This window comes from Pagrus major, chromosome 13 (assembly GCF_040436345.1).
Source record: "Pagrus major chromosome 13, Pma_NU_1.0".
Classification (NCBI taxonomy): Eukaryota; Metazoa; Chordata; class Actinopteri; order Spariformes; family Sparidae; genus Pagrus; species Pagrus major.
In genome coordinates, this window is record NC_133227.1 from 164,208 (window position 1) to 187,553 (window position 23,346).

The window sequence follows — 23,346 nt, forward strand, 5'->3', positions numbered from 1 at the left end:
CAAATGAATGAATAGACCTCATGTTGTGGGTTTGGACTGAGTTGTTTCCTGTTTTATCTTGTAGGTTTATCCTTCCTCCCTCCCTTGCACATTTAAGTTTGTATTTTCCCCCTCGTTTGCATTTCTATGTCAGTTTCCCAGTCTTGGATTTTCACGTCTGTGCCTCAGCCCTCTTTTGCTCCTCATGCTTACCTGCGTTTGCTCCCTGTGTTCCTTCCTCGTGTCATCCTGCTCGTATTCTTGCTTTCACTGCCTGCCTTTTGTTTTTTGGATTGGTGATTAAAGCACACTTTTTATTTCACCTGCCTGCCCTTGTGTCTTGCATTTGAGTCCATTTTTACAAAATCATAACACTTCAGGGTTATTTACTGTTAAAATAGACACAATAACATGCCTAACAATAAACACAGTCGACCAATGCTGCAGTAAAATGCTCCTAGTTAGCGCTTTATAAAAATATCTGATGTTTTTGGATTAATATTACTGCTGTTTCAATGTGTATGTTGCATTTGCTGCTGTGGAAGTCTAAGCTTTAGCTGATTTTAACTATTTATTATACTGTTGGCTAGTTTATTCTACAGCAATACATCATATTCTATAAGATCGTTGTATGTTTGTAGTGTCGCTGTCCTGTGAAAACTTTTCTTTCACTTTTCTCTAAAAAAATTACTTCTTGTAGTCAGCTTTATGACCATGCATTTTCTAGCTAATCCACATCTGTTGTATGGAAGTCAATGGGATTGGGGTTTTCACTGGACAGGAAGTGCATAAAACACTGTACATTTAAGTGAGTAGAAAGCTATTTAGAAGTATAAAAAAGCATAAAATGAAAATACTCAGGAGAGTACAAGTACCTCAAATTTGTAATAAGTGCAGTATTTGAGTAAATGTAGCCTTCTTAGTTTCATTCTACCACTGGTGATCATAATGCCTTTTAAATCAATGATTGCAGTAGAAGCTAAATTGCCATTATTATAGTATATAAGTATATTATATTATATACTTACATGGAATATAATCTTAACAGAGAAGCTTGTTGTATTGTTCAGTTAAATGTATTATTATTATTTAAGCCGTTCTCCTCCAATCACTCCATCTAAACCAAACACAGTGAGTTGCAGTTAAACGGACATTTAAAATTTTTCAGACAACCAGGTTGTGTTGTGCACCAGTGGTTGTGATTACACTGATTGCATTCAGTTGTAAGTGGATCAGAAAACCTTTATCCAGCTCCTCCACACCGCTGCATTAAACGTGTCCATCCAACAGGTGCTGATGAAGCCAGTTATTCTTGTGCTGTGCTCGTGTATTGTATTGCTGATGTGAATGAAACTCCAGTGTCCGACTCCGCCGGTGGGAATGAAGGGCGCTATAGAGAACCATTTAGCTAATATAGGAACAGAGATTAACCCCGCTGCCTCCCACAATGCCGTTCTTTGAAAGGGGACAACAGTTCTCACCAACTGAGAACAATGCACAGGTTGGAGGATGTTGGCTTTACTCCACCTGGCTCATACACCTGTGCCAAACTGAGCAGTGTAGAGAAGTCAAACCTAAGACAATCCACTGAAAACCCACCATCTTTTTATTTTTATTTTAAATGATTTTCTTTCTGTAGAATTACATGATATTTTCTAATGAACCAAAATCCTTCAGAAATATTACATCTTTTTAGCCTTTAAAGTGACAAAATGTGTGTTTAAAAAGAATAAAATGACACATTCTTCCTCTTACAAACAATAAGTTGAACTAATAAGCAGCAGAAAACACAATCAGGACACTCCTTGCTGCTAAAGCCTTACTTGGTTTGGTCAGACCGTTAGCTTCTGGTGGCTAATGTTAGCTAACTTAAGGTTGATTACTGTGTAATTTACACTCGTGAGTCCGTTTTCTGACCTTATGACCCTTTTTAGTGACTCCTGTGAACCGCGAACAAAATGGCTGCTTTTCAACAGAAGTTACATGTCTCACTTTAAAGGAACAGTTCACCCAAAAATGAAAATTTGGTCATTATCAACATATTCCCATATCGATGGAATGTCGGGTTAAGTTTTGTAGCCCAGAAAATGTACAGCCTTTATTATGCCGAAATCTTTACTGTAGCCGCTAAGCTAAAAGCGTTCGCACATTCCCTGTCCAAAGAAGGTGAACAAGCTGAACCGCGCCTCGTGAAAATATTTTTTCAAATCAATTTTGAATCTCAAGGCTGTGGAGCCATAGTCTGTTTTTTTTTCACAGCTACTTCAATGTTTGTGCTGTTTTGCTTTGAAGCTCCAGAAATGTTTTGTGGACTACAACCTTTTTTTTTTCTTTTTTTTTTTACAAAAACCCAATTTTCCACAGGGTTAAGTAGATAATGACCGTTCCTTTAAAACAAAACAAAGTCTACTTGAAACAAGAGCTTTGAAACAAAAAGGAATAGTTGATCCACAGAAGATTCATTAGAAACTTCTTTGATAATTGCTTAATCTCTTTTTTGATAATGTGAAGCAGAAATGCTCAACATTTGGCAGTTCCAGCATCTCAAATGGAAGAACTGGCTGCTTTTTCTTGTCGTACATTATAGTAAATTAAATGTTTTGGGGCTTTGGCCTGTTGCTCGCACAAAACAAGACTTTTGATGGCGTCACCTTGAGTTCTACAATTTTTTCCTTTTACAGGCTTTTACAGGTATTTTTCACTGTTCGCTGATGTTTTATGCTGTTTACCAAAGTTTAATCCATTCATTCAGAAAATAATCAGCAGAGTACTAATTGGTAATAAAAATATATGTAAGTTGCAGCCCCTGAAACCCCCATCACTGGTTTATATGTCTACAAATCTCTAAGATTAAAAAAAAAAAGTTAGTAATTTACACGACAAGTGAAAATTCAATAAAAAATTGTATATTTTTGTTACTGAATTGTTTTTTTTCTGCTTATCAATCGTTAATTATCTCACCGTGTTCAAAATTACTGCCATTAAATTGTCTAAGTAGCTGTGACTTGCCTTAATAAAATGCTGCAATCTCTTCTGTATATTTTAAATAGCCACAACCTCAACAACGTGGTACCTTAATGTTACGCAGAATGATTTTTCAAGTTAAAAACTTCCAAATTAAAAGAATGTGAAGGGAAGTTAACTGAACCAACCTATGCACACATTACTTTTATATGCAACTTTAGGTTTGTGTGTGTGTGTGTGTCCTACCTGTGCAGTGCGAGAGGAGGGAAAGCAGAGTCAGGAGGTGGACAGAAAAATCCATGATCAGCACGGAGACCAGAGGAGATCCTGACAGACTAATTTAAGCTGCCTTCACATACTGACTCCGAGCTGCAATTGAGGGTGGGAGGAAGGTCATCATGAGTATGACAAAAGGTGTGTGTGTGTGTGTGAAAAAGTCACTTTAAGAAACAGCCTCCAGTTGTAAGGTGTCTAAACGGGGAAAGACAGACACCTGGTGGCAAAATCTGACCCACCAGTTAGCTTTCCTGTTGGTTTTCTGTGTTTCCTGCAATTGTGCATTCACAATTTAAAGAAGAAAACAAAATTAAAGGAGAACTTCGGCTATTTTACACATCAAACGTATGTTAACAGGTCTTGGGTAGAACTGCGAGAGGGAAGATGTGTGAAGTCTGATCAAGTGCCTCAAGTGATGTCACCTGAGTCAGCAACAGTTGGGTGTGAAGACTAAAAGTTTGAAAATAAAAATTTAAAAAAATTGTGAGCAAAAGAAGTTAGTTAGCTGACCACTGTAGCCCACTCATCATGTCTGCTTTAGGCTAGCAGCTCGAGGGTACATGAACTGCTACTAGCATAACACACCCAAAACTCTGACTTAATGGTGTGGTCCAAGTTACAGGGTGCAGTCACTTTTCGGCAGGCCCTGCCGAAAAGTGACTGCACCCTGTAACTCTGGATTGCAAGGAGTGATGTTGACCAAATTCACTGTACATGCACCTGGTTTCCTCTACTATTAATGCTGAAAAGACAGAGAATATAAACCCTCCCAATCCAGAGTTACAGGGTGCAGTCACTTTTCGGCAGGGCCTGCCGAAAAGTGACTGCACCCTGTAAGTCCTTACTGCAAGGAGTGATATTGACCAAATTCACTGTACATGCACCTGGTTTCCTCTACTATTAATGCTGAAAAGACAGAGAATGTAACCCCTCCCAATCCAGAGTTACAGGGTGCAGTCACTTTTCGGCAGGCCCTGCTGAAAAGTGACTGCACCCTGTAAGTCCTTATTGCAAGGAGTGATATTGACCAAATTCACTGTACATGCACCTGGTTTCCTCTACTATTAATGCTGAAAAGACAGAGAATGTAACCCCTCCCAATCCAGAGTTACAGGGTGCAGTCACTTTTCAGCAGGTCCTGCCGAAAAGTGACTGCACCCTGTAAGTCCTTACTGCAAGGAGTGATATTGACCAAATTCACTGTACATGCACCTGGTTTCCTCTACTATTAATGCTGAAAAGACAGAGAATGTAACCCCTCCCAATCCAGAGTTACAGGGTGCAGTCACTTTTCAGCAGGTCCTGCCGAAAAGTGACTGCACCCTGTAAGTCCTTACTGCAAGGAGTGATATTGACCAAATTTACTGTACGTGCACCTGGTTTCCTCTACTATTAATGCTGAAAAGACAGAGAATGTAACCCCTCCCAATCCAGAGTTACAGGGTGCAGTCACTTTTCGGCAGGCCCTGCCGAAAAGTGACTGCACCCTGTAAGTCCTTATTGCAAGGAGTGATATTGACCAAATTCACTGTACATGCACCTGGCAAACACAGAGAATGTTATGCAGATTGTAAAGGCAATCCGTTACAGTCAGCCTACAGTTTTATATATACTGCATTATTGTATTCATAATTATGCTCTTAAAAGTACAAGTTATCCAAAAAGTTACTTAAGTAAATGTAATGAAGTAAATGTAAATCGTTATTACCCACCTCTGATAGCACTTACTAATTTCTCAGTATGTGTTATATGATTGCTATCTAATGTGACGTGGAAACACTCCTGCATTCTTTTCTGCATTGATTTCCTAATCCTCGTTATAAAATCACTGAAACAGGGATATTGAATTATGACTTTATTTGTAGATCAAAGCGGTGCAAAATCACATTGCAACAACGATAACAACAACAACAACAACAACAATAAAAGTGGCAAGGTAAAGCATCTACCCCCATCAATTGTTGACAACTAGCCTACATTATGGAAACATCAGGTTACTTTTTTATCTGCGCCGTTCTTGTTCCGTAGCCTCTTCACTTGGGCTACAGGACTGCACAGTAAAACAAACATTTCTCTCGGTGCTGCGTCTGCCAGCTGACCCGTAGTAGACCTGCGCCCACTACGCAGACAGCGAACAGAGCAGAGGTATGAAACGGTTATTTAACTAGTTAATAATGTAGAATTTTGTCTGTAAATAACTAAACTATGTCTTGCTTTGTGGCATGTCCGCTAATATTAAGCAAGCCAGGTGGCAAACAAAGTTAATGCAAGCCAGGTAAAGTTAATGGTAACTGACAGATAGTTTTCTAGATGATGGTGTTTTCTAGTTTAATAATTTTGATATTATTCAACATTATCATTATTCTTTTTGTTAGGAATGCCAAACAGGAAGAGGCAGCAGAAGATTGACTTCTTTTTCAAGTCAAGTTGTCATTTAATTGGAGTTATGTGACAGGAGGGAAACAGAAAGCTAGCTTTCAATCCATAAATGCACTAATTCAATTTTATGGTAGTACATTCATATTCTTCCATTGATGCCATGTAGGTGTTCATTTACGTAAGTTAAAGCTATTTGTTGGAGCTTAAAACCTTCTTTTCAATGAAGAAAATCTCCTACATCAACTCATCCCTGTTACTGCTCTCAGAAACTAGAAAAGAATAGAAATGAAGACAATGTCATGCAATAAAACTATTAAAATCTTAAATAATAAGAGGAATAAAATAATATAGAGTACAATAAAGGCTAGGATGAAAGATTAGTTAAAACAGATTAGAACAACAAAATATATGTAAAATAATTAATAAAAAGCAGATAAAAGAACAACAAAAGAATTGAATGTTTCCTAATCAAAATCAAGGCTGTTTGTTTTAAGTTTACATAAAATATTTCAACACTTCCATGTTCAGGAATATTAACATTGAGTTCTTTATGTAGGATGTTTCTGAGGAAGGGAAGTTCAGGAGTCAGGACAAAGGAGAGCATGGAGAAGATGAGGGAGAGAACAGGAGAGAAGTTGGAGAGAAGACAAGAGGGGGAGAACACAGGAGAAGAGAGGGAGAACATGAGAGAAGGAGAAGGGGAGAACATGAGAGAAGAAGAGGGAGATAACACAATAGAAGAGGGAGGAACACAGTGTTCTTGCCAATTTCACTCACTCACACTTGTTCTTTAATAAGACATATACATTAATTTCTTAATACCATGGTATGTGATTGCTTGTGAATATATAATATCTTAGGTTAAAGAGCGTTGTGCTATAATGTACATTTTGAATGCAATATTATTGGCATATCCTAGTGAAGAAAATCTAGAAATGCATCGCATTAGTTTTGGAGACTGAAACAGGGGCCAAAGGTGGTTGCGGTGCTCATGTGCTACCCCAGAACCCCCCCACATTTAAAATTGCTGCTCCACCCCTGTGGTGGGGTCCTTGAATTGGTCAGATTATTTTTTAGAAATTTAAATACACTTGTATAATTATGGTACTTGTACAATAATGGAAAAATTCATTGACCTCTATTGGTCCATGGGGTAATAAACAAACAAAACAGCACTGATTGGGCAGACATGGGTCACCTCATCCAATCAAGCTCATCGATTCGATTTGACCTACCTGTGTGCTAACTGGAGTGTGTGTGGATCATGTTTGCCAAATATTCTCCTGCACTGTTACACATGGTGCAAAATTACATTTTTTCTGGGAGAGCATGATGCATAAGGGGGGGGCCCACATAAAAAATAGCCTAGGGGCCCATGACTACCTTAATCCTCCTCTGGGTGCAACATTTCAAACTGTTACCAAAGTTGTTTCCAAAGTTGAAGTCTTGCAAGTCTATCACTTCCTGTTAGTACAAGACACAGAAGTACAGTCATGTCTTGTATATCAACTGCCAAAATGATGAGGATCCTACTGTAAACTGTGGAATTGGGAATTAATTTATAGCATAGACTGCAGGAGATGACACGTTTAGCAGAATGTAGGGAACTGATACCAACATAATCATAGTTGTATTATGTTGGAATAACACATTATGAAAATTAAATAATCATATCACAAACTCAAACATGTAGACATATATTTATTTGAATATTAATCCAGTATAGAAATACATGTTTATTTATTAAACGATTAAAGATTATCAAAAAATTTACAAGGTTGCTTAAATTTGTTACGGGCATTTGGTGTTTTAGGAAAAAGAAATAAAAACATCCTTCACATCCGGTTTGATTCCAACAGTCTGAAGTAAAGGAAGGCTGACAGACAAATTGCCTTCATGTCTGCCGACAAACCTACACTGGACAGAAATGATCAAGCATCTTCAGGCTGAACGACGGCCTTGAAATGGAATGGACACAAACTGAAGTGTAGGTAACTCCTACACAATAAAAACACTTTCATTATGACAAGAAATGTCAGGTTACTTCAATTTTCCTGTGAACGCTGATTGTTCAGAAATGCTACAATTTTGGTCACAGTCAAGAGATAAAAGTGATATTGTACTGTCAGTCCTACATTAGTGTTACACAGTTTTACTTGTTAATAACCGGTTAAAACAGAACGTAGTAATGCTGAACACAAACATGAGAGCCTTAATTTATAATAAAAAAATTACCTTCATTAAAAAAACCTTCTGACACTGTTACTGAAACATAAACTAGATTAAGGCAACAACCTGAACATTCAATGCATTACAGCGGTCTTGTGCAGGTGCTTGAAATGTGTTGATCACATGGTGTTTTCTTCTGTCTGGTCCTCAGGGTGAAGGAAACGCCAGGCTTGTTGTCTGGGAAGCAGTGAGACGTCTTCAAAGGAGATAATGCTGGGAAAAACATGTCCATGAGTTAGTAACTTCTGCATTCACACTGCTTGAAAACTGTATCTCGCAGGTAAACTGTGGCGGTTTTGCCTCTTGTCGGTGCTGTGGAGCAGTGTATAAAGAGGTCCCTGTCCTGTTTGTATCCTGTGTTGTGTACGGAGGTGTTGTGAAATGCATTTCTGCCAACTGTGAAGGAAGGTAACTCACTTTGACAGTTGGTGGTGAAAATGTGCCATAAAAGGTAAACATGTAGCACTCAAACAGTAGAAGAACACAACAAGATGGTGTAAACAAAAATGACAAGGTTAGTTTTTACATATGATTAGCTAAGAAAAATAGGCCATGATTTATATTCACCCTTTTTTGATTTTGTAAACAGTGTTGGTTGATTGGGATAGCACGGCTGTCATTTCTATGTTTTCATGGATTGATGTTCGCATGTTATGCTTATTTTCAGGTTCATACTTTTATTTTGGGCGACCACTAGAAAACACATTATTTTTCTCATACAGTCCACAGAAGAGAGCAGGCACTTTCACTCATCTGAAGCCAGAACAACCATCCCCCGCCTTTGGGAGGGGACAAATGCTGCGAGTGCTGGCGCCAAATTGTAAAAAGCTAGTAGCATCGTGCCTAGAAGCTGTTGCATTTTACACGTCAAACAATAAAAAACACCACAGTTTACAATTTCCCTTACTTCCCCAAAGAAGAAAGGATCCACAGAGAGAATGAAAATGGTAAACTGCGCTGGTCAATACTGTGTGAGTGTTTTGATACTTTTACAGTATTAATATGGCACCTCGACCTGCTTTATAATAAAAAGAAAATACATCTGACTTTTTATAATGTGGGACCTTTAATAAATTAAGCCTTGAGCATCGAAAGCTTCCAAGTTCTTTGTAACAAAAAAAAGTAAATTTAATTAAAAACATCAAAAAAATTGAGATCAGTGTGGTGAGTGCTTTTTTTGTCTGTACATCACTTTATAGTGGTGTCTCTCTCCTCTGTTACTCACCTGTAGCACAACAGCAGCCACCACAGCCATGATGGCTAAGAGCGCCATCCGTCCCAACCAGCCCAGGTCTACAGTCTTCAGGATGAAGAAGCGTGCCCAGCCCAGTTTCTTGGGCGTGTGAGGTGGGTACCGCATGCTGTTCACGCCCTCCATCTTCAGCTGTTTGATGAGACAACTACGCAGGTGGCTCAGCTGGTCGAAGCTGAACTTGCCGTGGTAGCAACCCATACCACTGTTTCCTGTTCGTGAAAACCGCAGGGGAAAAATCAGACTGTTTGGTTGCAAAGATTAGAAGATTTGTCATGTCAAGTACAATTTCTGTTCTCTGTGTACTTACCCACTCCTCCGAAAGGCAGAGAGCTGACAGAGTAGTGCACAAGGCAGTCGTTGGCCAGCAGTCCTCCACTGGAGGTCTCGTCTCTCATTTTATTTATCACCTTCAGACCGATGAGAGAAGATTAATATTACGCCCATGAGTCTCAATCTACATACTAAACATGTAGAAGTGTGTGAATGTGTGTTATGTTGGCTGTTAGCTACCTTGTTATCTTGTGAGAAGACGTAGAGAGCCAGAGGTTTCTCTCTTTTGTTGATAAACTTGATTGCTTCGTCCAGGCTGCTGATCGACAGGATGGGAAGCAGAGGTCCAAATATCTCCTCCTGCATCACCTTCGCCTCTGGCTTCACGTCTCGCAGAACTGTGGGGGCTAAACACAACACAGATTTATCACATGTATGTTTTATAGTTTGTTCTTCACAACTTAACGTATTTAAATTTGACTAATTGCCTGATTAAAAAACATTAAAAAACGTTCCCATTAGCTTTTGATACACCTGAGTCATACACTCTGTTTGGTAGCTGTCAGAAGAATTACCTATGTAGCAGTCTGACTCGTCATTCTCTCCTCCCACAGCGATGGTACTGTCGTCCACCATGGCCATTATCCTCTTGAAGTGGCGTTGGTTGATGATGCGTCCGTAGTCAGGGCAAGTCTTTGGGTTGTCTGTGTAGAACTCCTGCCAGAGGAAACAATCTCATTACTACACAAACATTCCTGTAAAATCCAGGCAAATATTAAAAAGATAGGAAGCAGATACTTTTCTTCATTCAAGGTGGGATTGTTCTTTCGTTTCTCCATTCTGGAAACAACTACATATTGGAATGGTAATACCAAGCAAGTTTTGTGACGGTTGGTCTCATTTTTAATGTATATAAAGAAAGTACCTTAATGGACTTCTTGACCTCTTCGATGACCCGGTCCTGGATACTGGACTCACAAAGGATGTAGTCTGGGGCGATGCAGGTCTGACCACAGTTAGTGTACTTTCCCCAGGCAACACGCCTACAAAGCAGTGGCAGAGTTAAGAGGAGGGTCTCGGAAAAGAAGAGCAACAGTTTAACAGAGACTGAATGGAAAAAATGTTATTTGACTAAAACTAAATAAGAAAATGAGGAGGGAAAACAGAAAGAAGAAGACTGTGAGATACTGACCTGCAGGCGACGGTTATGTCACAGTCCTTGTCAATGTAGCAGGGGCTCTTGCCGCCGAGCTCCAGGGTGACAGGTGTCAGGTTTTTGGCAGCTGCCTCCATGATCACTTTGCCCACCATGCTGTTGCCGGTGTAGAAGATGTGATCGAACCTCTGGCGAAGCAGCTCCTGGGTCTCCGGCACTCCTCCGGTTACAACAGGATAAAGCTCCTGACACACAGGGAAGAAACACACATTCAGTTATCACAAAGCAGCACGTAGTTCCTGAAGCAACATGTTCAATGTCTTTGTGGGACATGAGCTTTTAATTAAGTCTTGTGAAATAGATTTTTATTTTATTTTGTTATACTCTTTACTATCTTTGTTGATAATAATTTGTATAAGAACCTTTGTATGCATTGTATACTGTGTCACTACACAGAGCAAGCAGAAAAATGCCAGTAGTCCAGACTAAAAACACAGCCTAAAATCTTTGTTTTTGTCAAGAAAGGACATAATTCTGTTTGAGAAAGTGTAAAGCTGGTTAATTATTTTTAGCAGAAACACTATATAATATACTAACATTTTAAGAACAATATCAGTGTGTCTTGTTTCACTTTTATGACTCCTCTGATACATATACACCGATCAGGCATAACATTGTGAACGCCTGCCTAATATTTTGAAGGTTCCCCTTGTGCAGCCAAAACAGCTCTAACCTGTCAGACATGGACTTAAGACCTCTGAGGGTGTCCTGTGGTGTCTGGCACCAGGGCGTTTTATAGTGCATCCTCTGGGTCCTGTATGTTGTGGGGTGGGGCCTCCATGGATCAGACCTGCTCCAGCACGTCTTACAGATGCTCGGTCAGATTGGGATCTGGGGAATTTGGAGGCCTGGTCAACACCTCGGGCCCTTTATTGTGTTCCTCAAGCTGTTCCTGAGCAGCGTTTGCGGTGTGTCAGGGCACATTGTCCTGCTGGGGGACCACTGCCATCGGGTAGTGTTGTTGTGATGAGGGGGTGTACTTGGTCCACAACAGTGTTTGGATGGGTGGTGTGTGTCAAGTGGCATTCACATGAATGCCAGCACCCAAGGTTTCCCAGCAGAACATCGCATTGTGATGAGATGATCAATGTTATTCACGTCACCTCTCAGTGGTTTTAATGTTGTGGCTGATCGGTGTATATGTGAATGTTATGAGACCCATCCTTACTTTGTCGATGTAAATTGGCAGCAGCTCCTCCATGACCTTTGCCGTGTGAACACAGACCTCAGAGGGCTTGATCACAGCAGCATTACCTGCAGAGGTACATGACCAAACATAGAGATTACAAGATAGAAATACATGGTAAAACTAAGCACATAACATTATATTTTTTAGAATAATGTGACAAATATGCGTTATAGCCTTATAGTCTGTAAATCACCAAGAATTTAATATGAATATTGTTAATGCTATAGAAAATCTTTCTTAGCTACTCTGGAGATAGCTGCAACACTGTTTTGCTGTACAGAAATAAATTATCAAACTATTACACTTCAGAAGACATATCTATATATCCAGAAACTGTGTACTAATTTCTACAAAATTCACCTCTCAGTTTTGGAGAAGGTGCATTTTATCTCTGCAACTTCTCATAAACCTTTTCACCATGCCACCTGAATCCCCATTATCTCTACTGCACAATGGTGGTAGTTGTAAGTTTATATCCCTAGTTGTTACTGTATAGCAGCTGAAAAAAGACTACCCTCTATGAAAAACATATTTAAATCCGCTGGATCCATCAAATCTGCATCAAATTGCACTCAGTTATAGATACCAGCCACCTAAATACACCAGTTTTTTCCATCAAGGTTCATGCGTTATTCCCTGAGAAATTAGCTAATTTTGAAAAAGGCCTTATCTCGCCATGTTAAAGACCGACAAAGAAATATAATTGCTGGATCTGTCCCTTTATGGAGATCTGCACCTCCATCCAAGTTTTGTGGAAATTCGTTACCACACAACAAACGGACATGGGTGAAAACATAACCTCTTTGGTGGAGGTAATTAATAAATGTCTCGTCTAAGGTTAACGTTTTATCCATTCAAATAAATTAAATTTCCTTTCCTGTCAGCAGGTGGCGCATGTTGACACAACACATGCATTGTCTGGACTGGTTACTGTGTAGAAGTGTTATAGGTGATTATACAGTAAGCTCTATTTGTAAAATCTCTGGTGCTGGTATTGACGGTTCCCTTTGGCCTACATTCTTATTTTGATTATCTGTATCATGCCAATAAATCTAGAGAAAAGTCCTGTGACATGCAAATCTGATATGACTGTCTGATAGCGCTGGAGGAGGAGGAGGGTAAAGGATAAAGTCCATGCTGTACAAACAGTGCACTGCATGGGCTTTAGCCTGACAAGAATTGGTTCATTTAAGTCCTCCAGCCACTGTTTGAGTCTAAACAGTCTTTATCCAAATGAAATACTAATGACCTGTCTGCGTGCAGCAGCTCTCGTGGCACTACTATGTAAAACTATCACTGGGGACAAGTAACAAACAAGAGATTTGAGTGGATAAAGAATCAGACAAAAGCCTGTTGAAATACTGCAGTGTCATGCTAAACAGTTACAAACAAACACGCAACACTCAAGGTTTGCATCACAAAGCGATCAGAGCCGAGCCTCTATACAAGCACGGGGCGACCATTTAAAGGTAGCTTTTAAGATGGAAATTAATTATTCATGAGTTTAGTCATTATCTTGGAGCCAAGTGATTCACTCCTGAGTTTAACCTTACCCTTTGAGCACTCACTGATAGGAACAATGCACAGAGTTGAGACATGTATGTTCACACGTGCAAACATTCAATCACCTGCATGTGACAATTACATACATTTTTATGCTGAATCTGTTACTGAGGCAGAGAGTAAAGACTGTTGCTTAATGCCCTGATTAAAAAAAAGGAACTGTTGTGGTTAAGATCACAAGACAAGGAAGAGACAAATCTCTTCTGAAAGTTCACGAGAGGGGGGAAATGACGATGATATCAGATAGAAATGTGAACGTTGACATTGTTACATCACACACATGCTGTCCTTTCACCCACTCCACCACACACACACAGCACGCTACAGTACCAGCTGCGATGGCTCCAATGAGCGGCTGGATGGTGACAGCCCAGGGGTAGTTCCAGGCCCCGATGATAAGCACCACTCCCAGGGGCTCCGGCTGGATGTAGACGGTGTCCGAGAGGGTGAGCAGGTTCTTCTCCACGGGCCGAGGGGCAGCCCACTCCTTCAGCTTCCTGATGGCAAGGCTGATCTCCCCCTCCAGACCCAGAGTCTCGTACAGCTGGGTCCCCACCTCGCTCTGGGGATGAAGACAGTCACATTAGGGCGTGATGATGTTGTATTTCCCTTTTCCTATTTCTCTGTATGTTTTCATTACAAAGCCTGTTTGCAAACACAAGAATGTCTAAAATTGTAACCACTTTAGACACTTTAACCCTTCCTATATGTAAATCGTAAAGGGGCACTGTGTAGTTTCGGAGAAGAAATTCAAACTCAGAATTATAATATTTACAACGTTAATCAGGTAATTATACAAACTCAGAAATATTTATTGTTTCCATAACTGCATAAACAAGCAGGTCCCCAGATACTGTTTGAAGCTAGAAAAGGTGGCAGGGTCCGCCAAATATAAACAAAGTAAAACAGTATGAATTGTGTTGTCCTTCAATGTCAGTTTGTTTGTTCCGTTTTTTCAGTCACGAAAACAAAGAGTTTGTTTATTTAGACATTAGAAAAATCAGTCAATGAAGATCTTTCTCTTTAGATTAAAATGTCTTCCCCAAAACTACATAGTGCACCTTTAACATTGTTTCTCTACCCTCTGCTTCAATAATATTTGCGTCTTTATGTGGGAAATTTAGTTTAAAACATTCAAGAATTAAGATTGTCAACAAAATATGAAGGAATAACACTGTTGATGTGTCAAAGACATATATGTATTATATTATAGAGATATCTCTTGAAGTTAGCATGCTAACCAGCTAGCCCCTAGCTATTTTGAGCCTCAAGACGTAATAGTTCGATGGTAAACAACACCCACACAGATATTGCAGTACATTGCACTGAAAAGGCTAAAAGCTAACGGCCTGTTGCTATTTTTTGTTCTAAGAAATCCAAAAGTCTGAACCAACAAACAGAACTGTATGATTAGTTTTTTTGTTTAGTCTGAGGCTCTCGAGCTTCATGTATCAATTATTTTGGAGCGTGGGGAAGAGTCACACACTCCTCACCTTATTGAGGTCTTTCTTGATGGCATCTGAAACATCTTTCTGTCTCTCAATGAACAACCGCTGTAGGCTCTTCAGCTGGTAGATCCGGTAATCTAAAGATTTGGACCTGCCTGTTTCAAAGGCTTTCCTGGCACGAGCCACCGCCTGCTGCTCCCGGGACATCCTGGGAAAAAAAGAAAATCAAAAAGACTGAGAGTTGTGATCTACTGTTAGCTACACGCATCACTGCAACTACATCAGTACAGTCTAGTATAAATAATATCAGTAAGTCTGGTTCTGAGGGACTCGTCCAGCTGATCCATAAACCAGTAAACAAACACACATGATTAAAAAGAGAGCTTCAAATGGCATTTAAGAGCAGCACAAAGTCAACATCTTTCTGATGCACGTTCAGTGGCAGGAGTTTCCAAAAACTGGAGTATTTTCTCATCCATGCACATCTGGCCAATTGCTGGAACAATTACTCAATGAGTCAGCTGACAGAATGAGTCATTTTAGTACTTTTTTCAACATTTTTAAGTTGCAGCTTCTCAAACATGAGGATTTGTTGCTAAACTGAATATATATTTGTTTTTTCTTATTTTGGACAGAATCAACTGTGAATTGATTAATCAAGAAAATAATAAAATTATTAAAATAATCAAAAGCTTCAGTCCTATATAGGCTACAAAAGTCAAAAAATAGTTTATCAACTAACTACTGCAGAAAAATCCTGCTTTTATATTTATATATTAGTAGTAATTATGTAATGCTAGTACTTTTAATACTTAAAGTACATTTTCCTGATTATACCTATACTTCTAACTCCTTTTCAAAGCAGGACTTTTACTAGTCATGGAGTATTTTTGCATGGTGGTATTAGTACTTTATTTAGATTTAAGAAGCCTAAAAGATCTGAACACTTAATCCATGGTAGCCTACTGATAATTGTACTAAAATACTAAAATAAAAGAGTACTTCATCCACTGCAGCAACAACATATGGCAGTTTAATTAAAGCAGTTCACCTAACACCCCCTCTTTACTGATTCAGTTTGAATGACCCTCCTGCTGGATGGAGGCCTGCTGTGCGTCTCTGTGCTGCTCTTTGTTTATAGAAAACTGAGAAAGTGTTGTAATAGGAAACCTTGATGAGAATAATATCTACTGGGTCAGAGTTGAGGCTGCAGCACTGACACACTGAGCACTCAGCTAACACAACACACCGTGTGACATCCGGTTGGTCCTATAACATAACATATAACATTTAATGTTTTTAACTTTGTGCCTGAACCATAACTCGACTGCAGCTGTCGTTCAGCGCCTTCTTCATCTGTCACAATGGTGCACTGGTGTTGTTTTATCGCATATTTTTCTTCATAAACAGAGTTTATCAGCTAGTTTATCGACCTGCTCACGGCTCCGCTGGTCGCTGTCGGTCAGCCGCTAAAGCAACAGTCTTACACGACGACACAGAAGAAAGAAAAACAAAACACAACACGGTTGGTTTTGTTTCGCTCCTACCTGATGTATTTCAGTTGTGGTTAGTTTCTTGGGATTCCTCTCAGTCCGGGTGGTGAGACAGTCCGCAGCAGAGGATCTGAATGATGACAGCGGCGGAGAAACGCAGCTCCGAGTCTCCCGTTAGGTCACACCCCCACAGGGGCAGGACCAAGCCGCCCTGGAGTTAGCTTTAGCTTTGGCTTTAGCTTTGGCTTTAGCTTTGGCTTTAGCTTTAGTTTTAGCTTTAGCTTTGGCTTTAGCTTTAGCTTTAGCCACTGCTAGCTGTGGATGGTGACAGGTGCGCCAGCACAGCCTTCATGATCCCCAGAGGACAAACCTTACCTGTAATAATAACAATAATTACTTTGTTATAAACTATGTATTTATATTTATTATACAAGGTGCTGTACAAAATACATTACCATGCAGTTGAATACATACAAAGAAGTTAAAACTTCCAGTCACATCAACAAACAAAACAAAGCAAGAAACAACAGAACACAGTTCAGAGGAGTTTTCAATGGAAGTCAAATATGATTTCAAATCTGTGTGACAGGAGGGCAATCTTTCAAGCCATTTCCTTTTATGAATGGAATATTTTGCTAAAATAATAAATCAATTGTGTACATTTCATCTGGGGGGAGAAGTTGGACTTGTTAAAAAATGAGTAAAATATCAATCTTTGTGAGAGAGACCTCTTTTTCAAGCATTTCTGAAAGGTATTTCTGTAAATGAAGCCAAGAGGCAGTAGTATTGAAACAATTTGTAAAAACATGTTCAATAGTTTCTCCCTCGCAATCACAAAAAGACCATCTGTTGTTTACGTCAGGGAAAAAACACCAAATATCGTCTTACAGAATACTATATGTACAATTTAGGATAGAAACTCTGATTATATGAGGCAACAGAAAGACAATGTTACATTGTTTTCTATCTAAATAAAGACACCTATATTTACATATGGGAGCTGTGATATGATCAGGATGATTTCTAATACCATTACCATGCAATACAGTGGTGTAGCAACGACATATTTTTGTAGGCTAACCCAGAAGTTAGCATCGCCCTGGTTCCCTCGATAAAAAGCCTATTGGATTATTGAATTGGATTTTGGAATATCACAGAAAATAAGCTCTGTGGCTAACACAAGTTTATGATACTTGGACGCAGTGTTGTGCAAGTTACTTTCAAAATGCAATATGTTACATATTACTTCATTTTTAAAGTAATATATTATGTTACAATAATACTGTCTACATAGAGTAATACATTACTTATTACACTACTTTTTAGTTACTTTAAAAAAAATGCCCAAATAATCTATATGGAAAAATGAAATAGCTGAGATCTTTTTAAATAAACGAATGGCCTTGGACTTAACTGTTTAGCTCTTTAGCTAGCATATTTTGTTAAGTGCTAATTAGAAAATGTTGGTATTGTGAAATAGGTGCAGATTTGAGACCCTTTAATGAATTGAGCTGATTCTTTTTAACTGTCTATCTGCAATCGCCACAGGCTGTCCTGCCAGAACAGTTGAAATTATGATATTTCAGTCAATGATGCACACACTTCCTCTCATGCCACTCATTTATTTGTCAGATGCTTGATTTTACTTGTGTGTGGTTTCTACAGAGAATGAAAAGAAACATAAATGAAATGAATTATATGCATGGTTATTATTGCATTATTATGAACATAAAATGTGGCATAAACAGACAAATTATATAATATTAATAAAGAAATATTGATACAGTAATGTATGCATTCATTTAACACAATGCAATCATTAAACACATCCCTGAAAGCAGTGCACACTGAAAAGGCATGCAACAATTGAGTGACGGTCCCTTAATTATTTATTATCCCTCGCAGGCGGCAAAATATAAACAATTAACTCCGGCGACGCCGTCACATATTAATAAATGGACCGGGCGGCCCGTGCGAATATTAACCGCCACATAAACATACGTCCTCAACAATAAACAAAACAACTTGAACACTTACAGTCTCATGGACGCACAATCTGAATGAATGAAGGATGAAGGAATGAGTGAGTCCCGACTCCCGACTATGACGGCTTCTCCGCTGCTCTCCCTCCGTGATCAGCAACGATCGATCACTCAGCCAGGTGATCTGATTGGTTAGGAATACCGCGGGTTCACGTGAACACTACATGCGAGCTGAGTGCGAGCTGAGTGACCTTCTGTACAGCCGCCCCCAATTTTGCAAAGCAAAATTGAATCAGATGAAGGTCAGCCAGGAACATCGTGAGGAAGTGCAGGGAGTCTAATGAGCCGAGCAACTGCACGTGTGTACATCTTGTCCTTAACTTGGACCTGTGCAGTTCGCACCTTGCCATCAGAACCAGAGATGACTGCTGTAACTTTCCCTACTGGCCACAGAGCCCGTGGTAGTTGCTGATCCACTATGAGAACGATTGTCCCAACCGTTAGGTCATCTGTGTCTTGTTGCCACTTGGAACGAGTCTGGAGGGAAGGCAGATAGTTCCTGATGAAGTGGATCCAAAATTGATCAGCCAAGGATTGACAATGCCTCCATCTACGACGGCTGAGGAGCTCTGTATCTGAGTAGATGACCTGTGGTGTGGAGGGGTCAAGCCGCCCTATAAGGAGCATATTGGGCGTGATTGCATCTGGGTCTGCAACATCCGATGAGGTGTAACCCAGGGGTTTGGAGTTGACAATGTTCTCCACCTCAGTCAGTATCGTCCTCAAGACTTCTTCTGTGACACTCTGAGACCCCAGTGTGGTGTGGAGAGCAGACTTGATAGAGCGGATTTCTCGCTCCCAAGAACCACCGAAGTGTGGTGCATATGGGGGGTTGAACCGAAAATGAATTTGCTGACTAGCAAGCTGTTCCTGCAGAGCTGGCGAAAGTGAGGTGAAAGCATCTTTAAGCTCAGAGCTGCCGCCTTTGAAGTTTGTACCCTGGTCCGATAATAACTCGAAGGGCTTTCCTCGCCTCGCTATGAAGCGCCGAAGGGCCATCAGAAATGAGTCAGTGTCCATATTGGCGAGCAGATCAAGATGGACACCATGAGTTGTCAGACACTTGAATACTATCCCCCATCTCTTCTCTGTGCGCCGCCCCATCTTGACAAGGTATGGTCCGAAACAGTCCACACCTGTGGAGTAGAACGCTGGACGGTGGAGTCGCAAGTTGGATGGGGGAAGGTCAGCCATCTTGGGGATGATTGGACTGCTGCGCCATCGGCGACATTCAGGGCAGTTGTATTGATGCTTCCTGACAGCTTCTCTTCCACGAAGGATCCAGAACCGTCTGCGTAGCTCAGCAAAGACTCTTTCTGGTCCTGGGTGAGCAAGACGACCATCAAAATCCTGAATGACCAATTTGGTGATGTGATGATGGGGATCGAGTACGATTGGATGTAGATTGTCTTGATTAAGCTCATCGCATCTGCGAAGGCGACCCCCGACTCGGATCAACCGAGCTTCCTTGTCGTACTCAGGTGCCAATGTAAGCAATCGACTGCTGTTAGGGACTGATTTCTGAGAGGCCAGGAGAGCGAACTCTTCCGGGAAACAGTCTTCCTGCACTTTCCTGAAGAGTGCCATTTCAGCTTGTCTGTAGTCGTCTGCTGTTGGGCTTGAGGAGGCGGCCGCCCCATTACCTGCCTGGACTGAGGCTTCAAGCAGCTCCTTGAAGTTGTTGAAGGTACTAGGATGAGGCAAAGGTTTATCAGTAGTCACTGAGACATGTCCACAGAAGTTGGCCTTACGCAGTTCAACTGGGTCCTCTGACAGGGAGATGTCTGGAGAGGCTGGCCAGGATGATTCGTCCTGCCACAAGAAGAGAGGTCCGTGGCTCCACCGGTTGCGACCAAGGAGCTGTGACAAAGCCAGCCCTCTGGTTATGTCATCAGCAGGGTTGTCTCCAGAACTGACATATCTCCAGGGACTATCCTCAGTCAGCTCCTGAATGTCAGCAACTCTGGACCCGACAAATACCTTGTAGCGACAAGATTGTGACTGCAGCCACTTCAAGACTGTGGTGGAGTCTGTCCAATAGGTGATACTGGAGACCTGGACAGTTAGCTCCTTCCTTAGGACAGCAGAGAGCTGTGCTCCAATATGAGCAGCACAGAGTTCCAATCTTGGGATGGACTGCTGGCGAACTGGGGAAACTCGGGATCTGGCAGCTAGGAATGCCACTTGAACATTACCTGAATGATCCACTGTGCGAAGATAGGCTACAGCCCCATAAGCTTTCTCCGATGCATCTGAAAAGATGTGAATAGTCTGAGTGCAAGCTGAGATGTCTGTCGCCAGGTCAACATAACATCTAGGCAGAGAGATAGAAGGGAGCTGTTGTAGTTCACTCTCCCAGGCATACCATTGCTGGAGCAGATCATCTGGCAACTGTGGATCATCCCAGTCTCTTTTCTTACTCCAGAGACGCTGCACCAATATCTTGGCTCGAGTGGTGAAAGGGATGAGCAGGCCAAGGGGGTCATATTGTCTCGCTAAGACCCGATAGATGCTGCGCATCGTTGGTTGGTGCTGCTCTGTTTGACGAAGCTGGTAAGTGACGGTGTCAGACGTGCAGTGCCACAACAGCCCCAAAGCTCGCTCTGGTGTGTCAGCTCCATCCAGTGATAGCCACAGTTCCCTACTCTCTGCTTTTGATTCTGATGGCAGGTGACTGATGATGTCAGGAACATTGGTAGCCCACTGGCGTAGTTCAAACCCACCTGAGAGGAGAAGTGGGTGTAGCTTTGTGATGAGCTGCTTGGCTTCTTGCTCGGAGATGAAACTCTGGAGAAGGTTGTCTACATAAAAGCAGTTCTCAACAGAGTGACGGATGTCCTCACCTGGGCTACTATGATCTAGGACGTGTCTTTGAAGCGCGAAGGTGGCGCAGCAAGGACTGCACGTTGTCCCGAAGGGCAGCACTTGCCACTCGTAGATGTCCGGTGCTGCACTGCGATCCATCTCTCTCCAGAGGAACCGGAGGAAGGGCTTGTCCTCAGGCAGGAGGCGCACTTGATGGAACATCCCTTTTATATCGCTACTCACTGCCACCGGATACTCCCTGAACCGGAGCAACACTCCCAGCAGAGTGGATCCTAATATGGGCCCGGGAAGTAGCTGTTCATTCAGGCTCGCACCTTGATACGTGAAAGAACAGTTGAACACAATACGATCCTTACCATTATGACGGACCATATGATGAGGAATGTACCACGAGTTGACTTTGGCTTGTGCTCCATCTGCGGTTAACTTGACGACGTAACCCGCATCCAGCAACTTCTTGATCTCCTGGTTGTAGGTGTCTGCTCTGACAGGATCCTGGGAAAGGCGCTTCTCAGTCCCGCGCAAATGACCTAGCACGGCCTCCTTAGGAGAATGGAGAGGAGGAGCATCTTCCTTCCACAGCAGGGGCGTTGCGTACCTTTGCACACCATCCACTTCCACTCTAGTGGTCTTATCTTCCAGTCTTCTGATTGCTGCCGTGTCCTGTTTTGACCGAGTGATGAGCTTCTCGTTCCGGTACGGCAAAATATCCATTTGCCAGAGTTTAGTCACATGACTCAGGAGTTCTGCAGATGGTGATGAGGTGTTGGTCAACAGACACTGAGGAGTGGAGGACTGATGCATGAGGACTTTAGCAGGCCCCTGGAGTGTCCAGCCGAGGCGTGTCTTCAGTGCAGCTGGTCCGCCTGGTGGTCCTAGATGCACAGGCTCAACTGGGGTGATCAGGTGCGGATAGTCTGAGCCGATGAGCAACAATGGTTGCTCTTGATTGAATGACTGAAGAGGGAGACCTCTAAGGTGACGGTAGGTCTTCTGGAGAGCTTCAACGGGATGAGAATGTTTAGAAAGGCCGAGCTCAGTTGCTGTGAAAGCCTTGTGGATCCGGAAACGCTTCTGAGGATGAGCGACAGCGGAAACTGAGAATGAAACTGATCTGCCTGGCACGGTTCTAGTATCTTGACGGATGGTTCTCAGAACCAAGTTCTCAGTCTGTCCCTGGAGTCCTAGTTCTCTGGCCGCATCATGGAGGAGAATTGTCCTTTCGGACCCGTCGTCCAGGATGGCATATGTTTCGATCCTCCTTTTCCCATTGTAGAGGCACACTTTGACCATCTTCAGCAGCACGCAACTACTTCTCCAGGCTGGGTCCAAGTAGTATGTTACTGGCTGAATTGGTTCTGGGCTTGGTCTCTCTGGTCTCATGGCTGAAGATGAATTGACCTCGTGTAATACTTCCAGGTGAGTTTTGTTACATTGTTGACATTTAGCCTTGAGATAGCACTGTGCCGCTTGGTGATCTCTTCCACATCTCCAACACCGCTTGCCTGTTTTGATCCAAGTTACTTTCTGCTCCTTTGTGAGTTTCTTGAATTCTGTGCACTGATTGAAATAATGCTGAACATCGTCACAAAAGGGGCAATACTTTTTGGGCTTCGCTGGTTTGTTGACTTGAGATGTGAGTTGTGAAGGAGGCTCTGATTCCCTCATTGCAGGTTCATAGAGGACGGTGGTAGAGCTGACAGCAGGTTTCTGCTTGGGCTTGAACCCTCTCAACCGGTCTGACCGCCCCTCTGGTATCGACCGGGGCTGATGAGTTAGTATGTCATCATCTTGAACACGGACTTCATACTCTAACCACTCGGAGAAATCCAGCAAAGTTGGAATAGGTGTACGAAGGGGGTTAATGAAACGCTTGAATTGTGCTCTCAGGTCGTGTGGAAGTTTGGACAGCAAGCGGGATATGTGTGACCCACACTCCAGTTCTGTTCTGCCCTCTCTACCCAGCTGGTCGAGCATACCAACTAGCGCTCTCACCTTCAGTGCGAACAGCCGGAATCCCTTACTGTCACCACTCTTAATGGCAGGTTCAGCTAAGACCTCAGTGATGCGCTGTAAAGCCAATTTGTGAGGCTGGCCATAAAGCTCTGTCAGGGAGGCCATGGTCTTGCTATAAGGGTGGTGGCTGTTACTGTAAGAGTCCGCAATCAGGAGGGCGTCTTCCAGCTTGAGATGATCAACGAGTATCTGATATTTAAA

The 23,346-nt window shown here is 41.7% G+C and overlaps 2 protein-coding genes across 2 annotated transcripts; both read right to left on the minus strand.

Annotated features, from left to right (window-relative positions):
• Window positions 1–7,286: 7,286 nt before the first annotated feature.
• aldh3a2b (aldehyde dehydrogenase 3 family, member A2b) lies at window positions 7,287–16,404 on the minus strand. Its single transcript, XM_073478737.1, has 11 exons — window positions 16,316–16,404; window positions 14,814–14,976; window positions 13,651–13,882; window positions 11,737–11,822; window positions 10,545–10,753; window positions 10,278–10,395; window positions 9,928–10,069; window positions 9,593–9,759; window positions 9,390–9,489; window positions 9,053–9,291; window positions 7,287–8,040 (listed from the first exon to the last, which is right to left on the minus strand). The coding sequence occupies exons 2-11, from the start codon at window positions 14,973–14,975 to the stop codon at window positions 8,026–8,028; spliced, it is 1,470 nt and encodes a 489-aa protein (XP_073334838.1). The 5' UTR covers window position 14,976; window positions 16,316–16,404; the 3' UTR covers window positions 7,287–8,025.
• A 102-nt stretch (window positions 16,405–16,506) lies between these two features.
• Window positions 16,507–23,346, minus strand: LOC141006532 (uncharacterized). Its single transcript, XM_073478736.1, has 2 exons — window positions 18,299–23,346; window positions 16,507–16,636 (listed from the first exon to the last, which is right to left on the minus strand). The coding sequence occupies exon 1, from the start codon at window positions 23,248–23,250 to the stop codon at window positions 18,547–18,549; it is 4,704 nt and encodes a 1,567-aa protein (XP_073334837.1). The 5' UTR covers window positions 23,251–23,346; the 3' UTR covers window positions 16,507–16,636; window positions 18,299–18,546.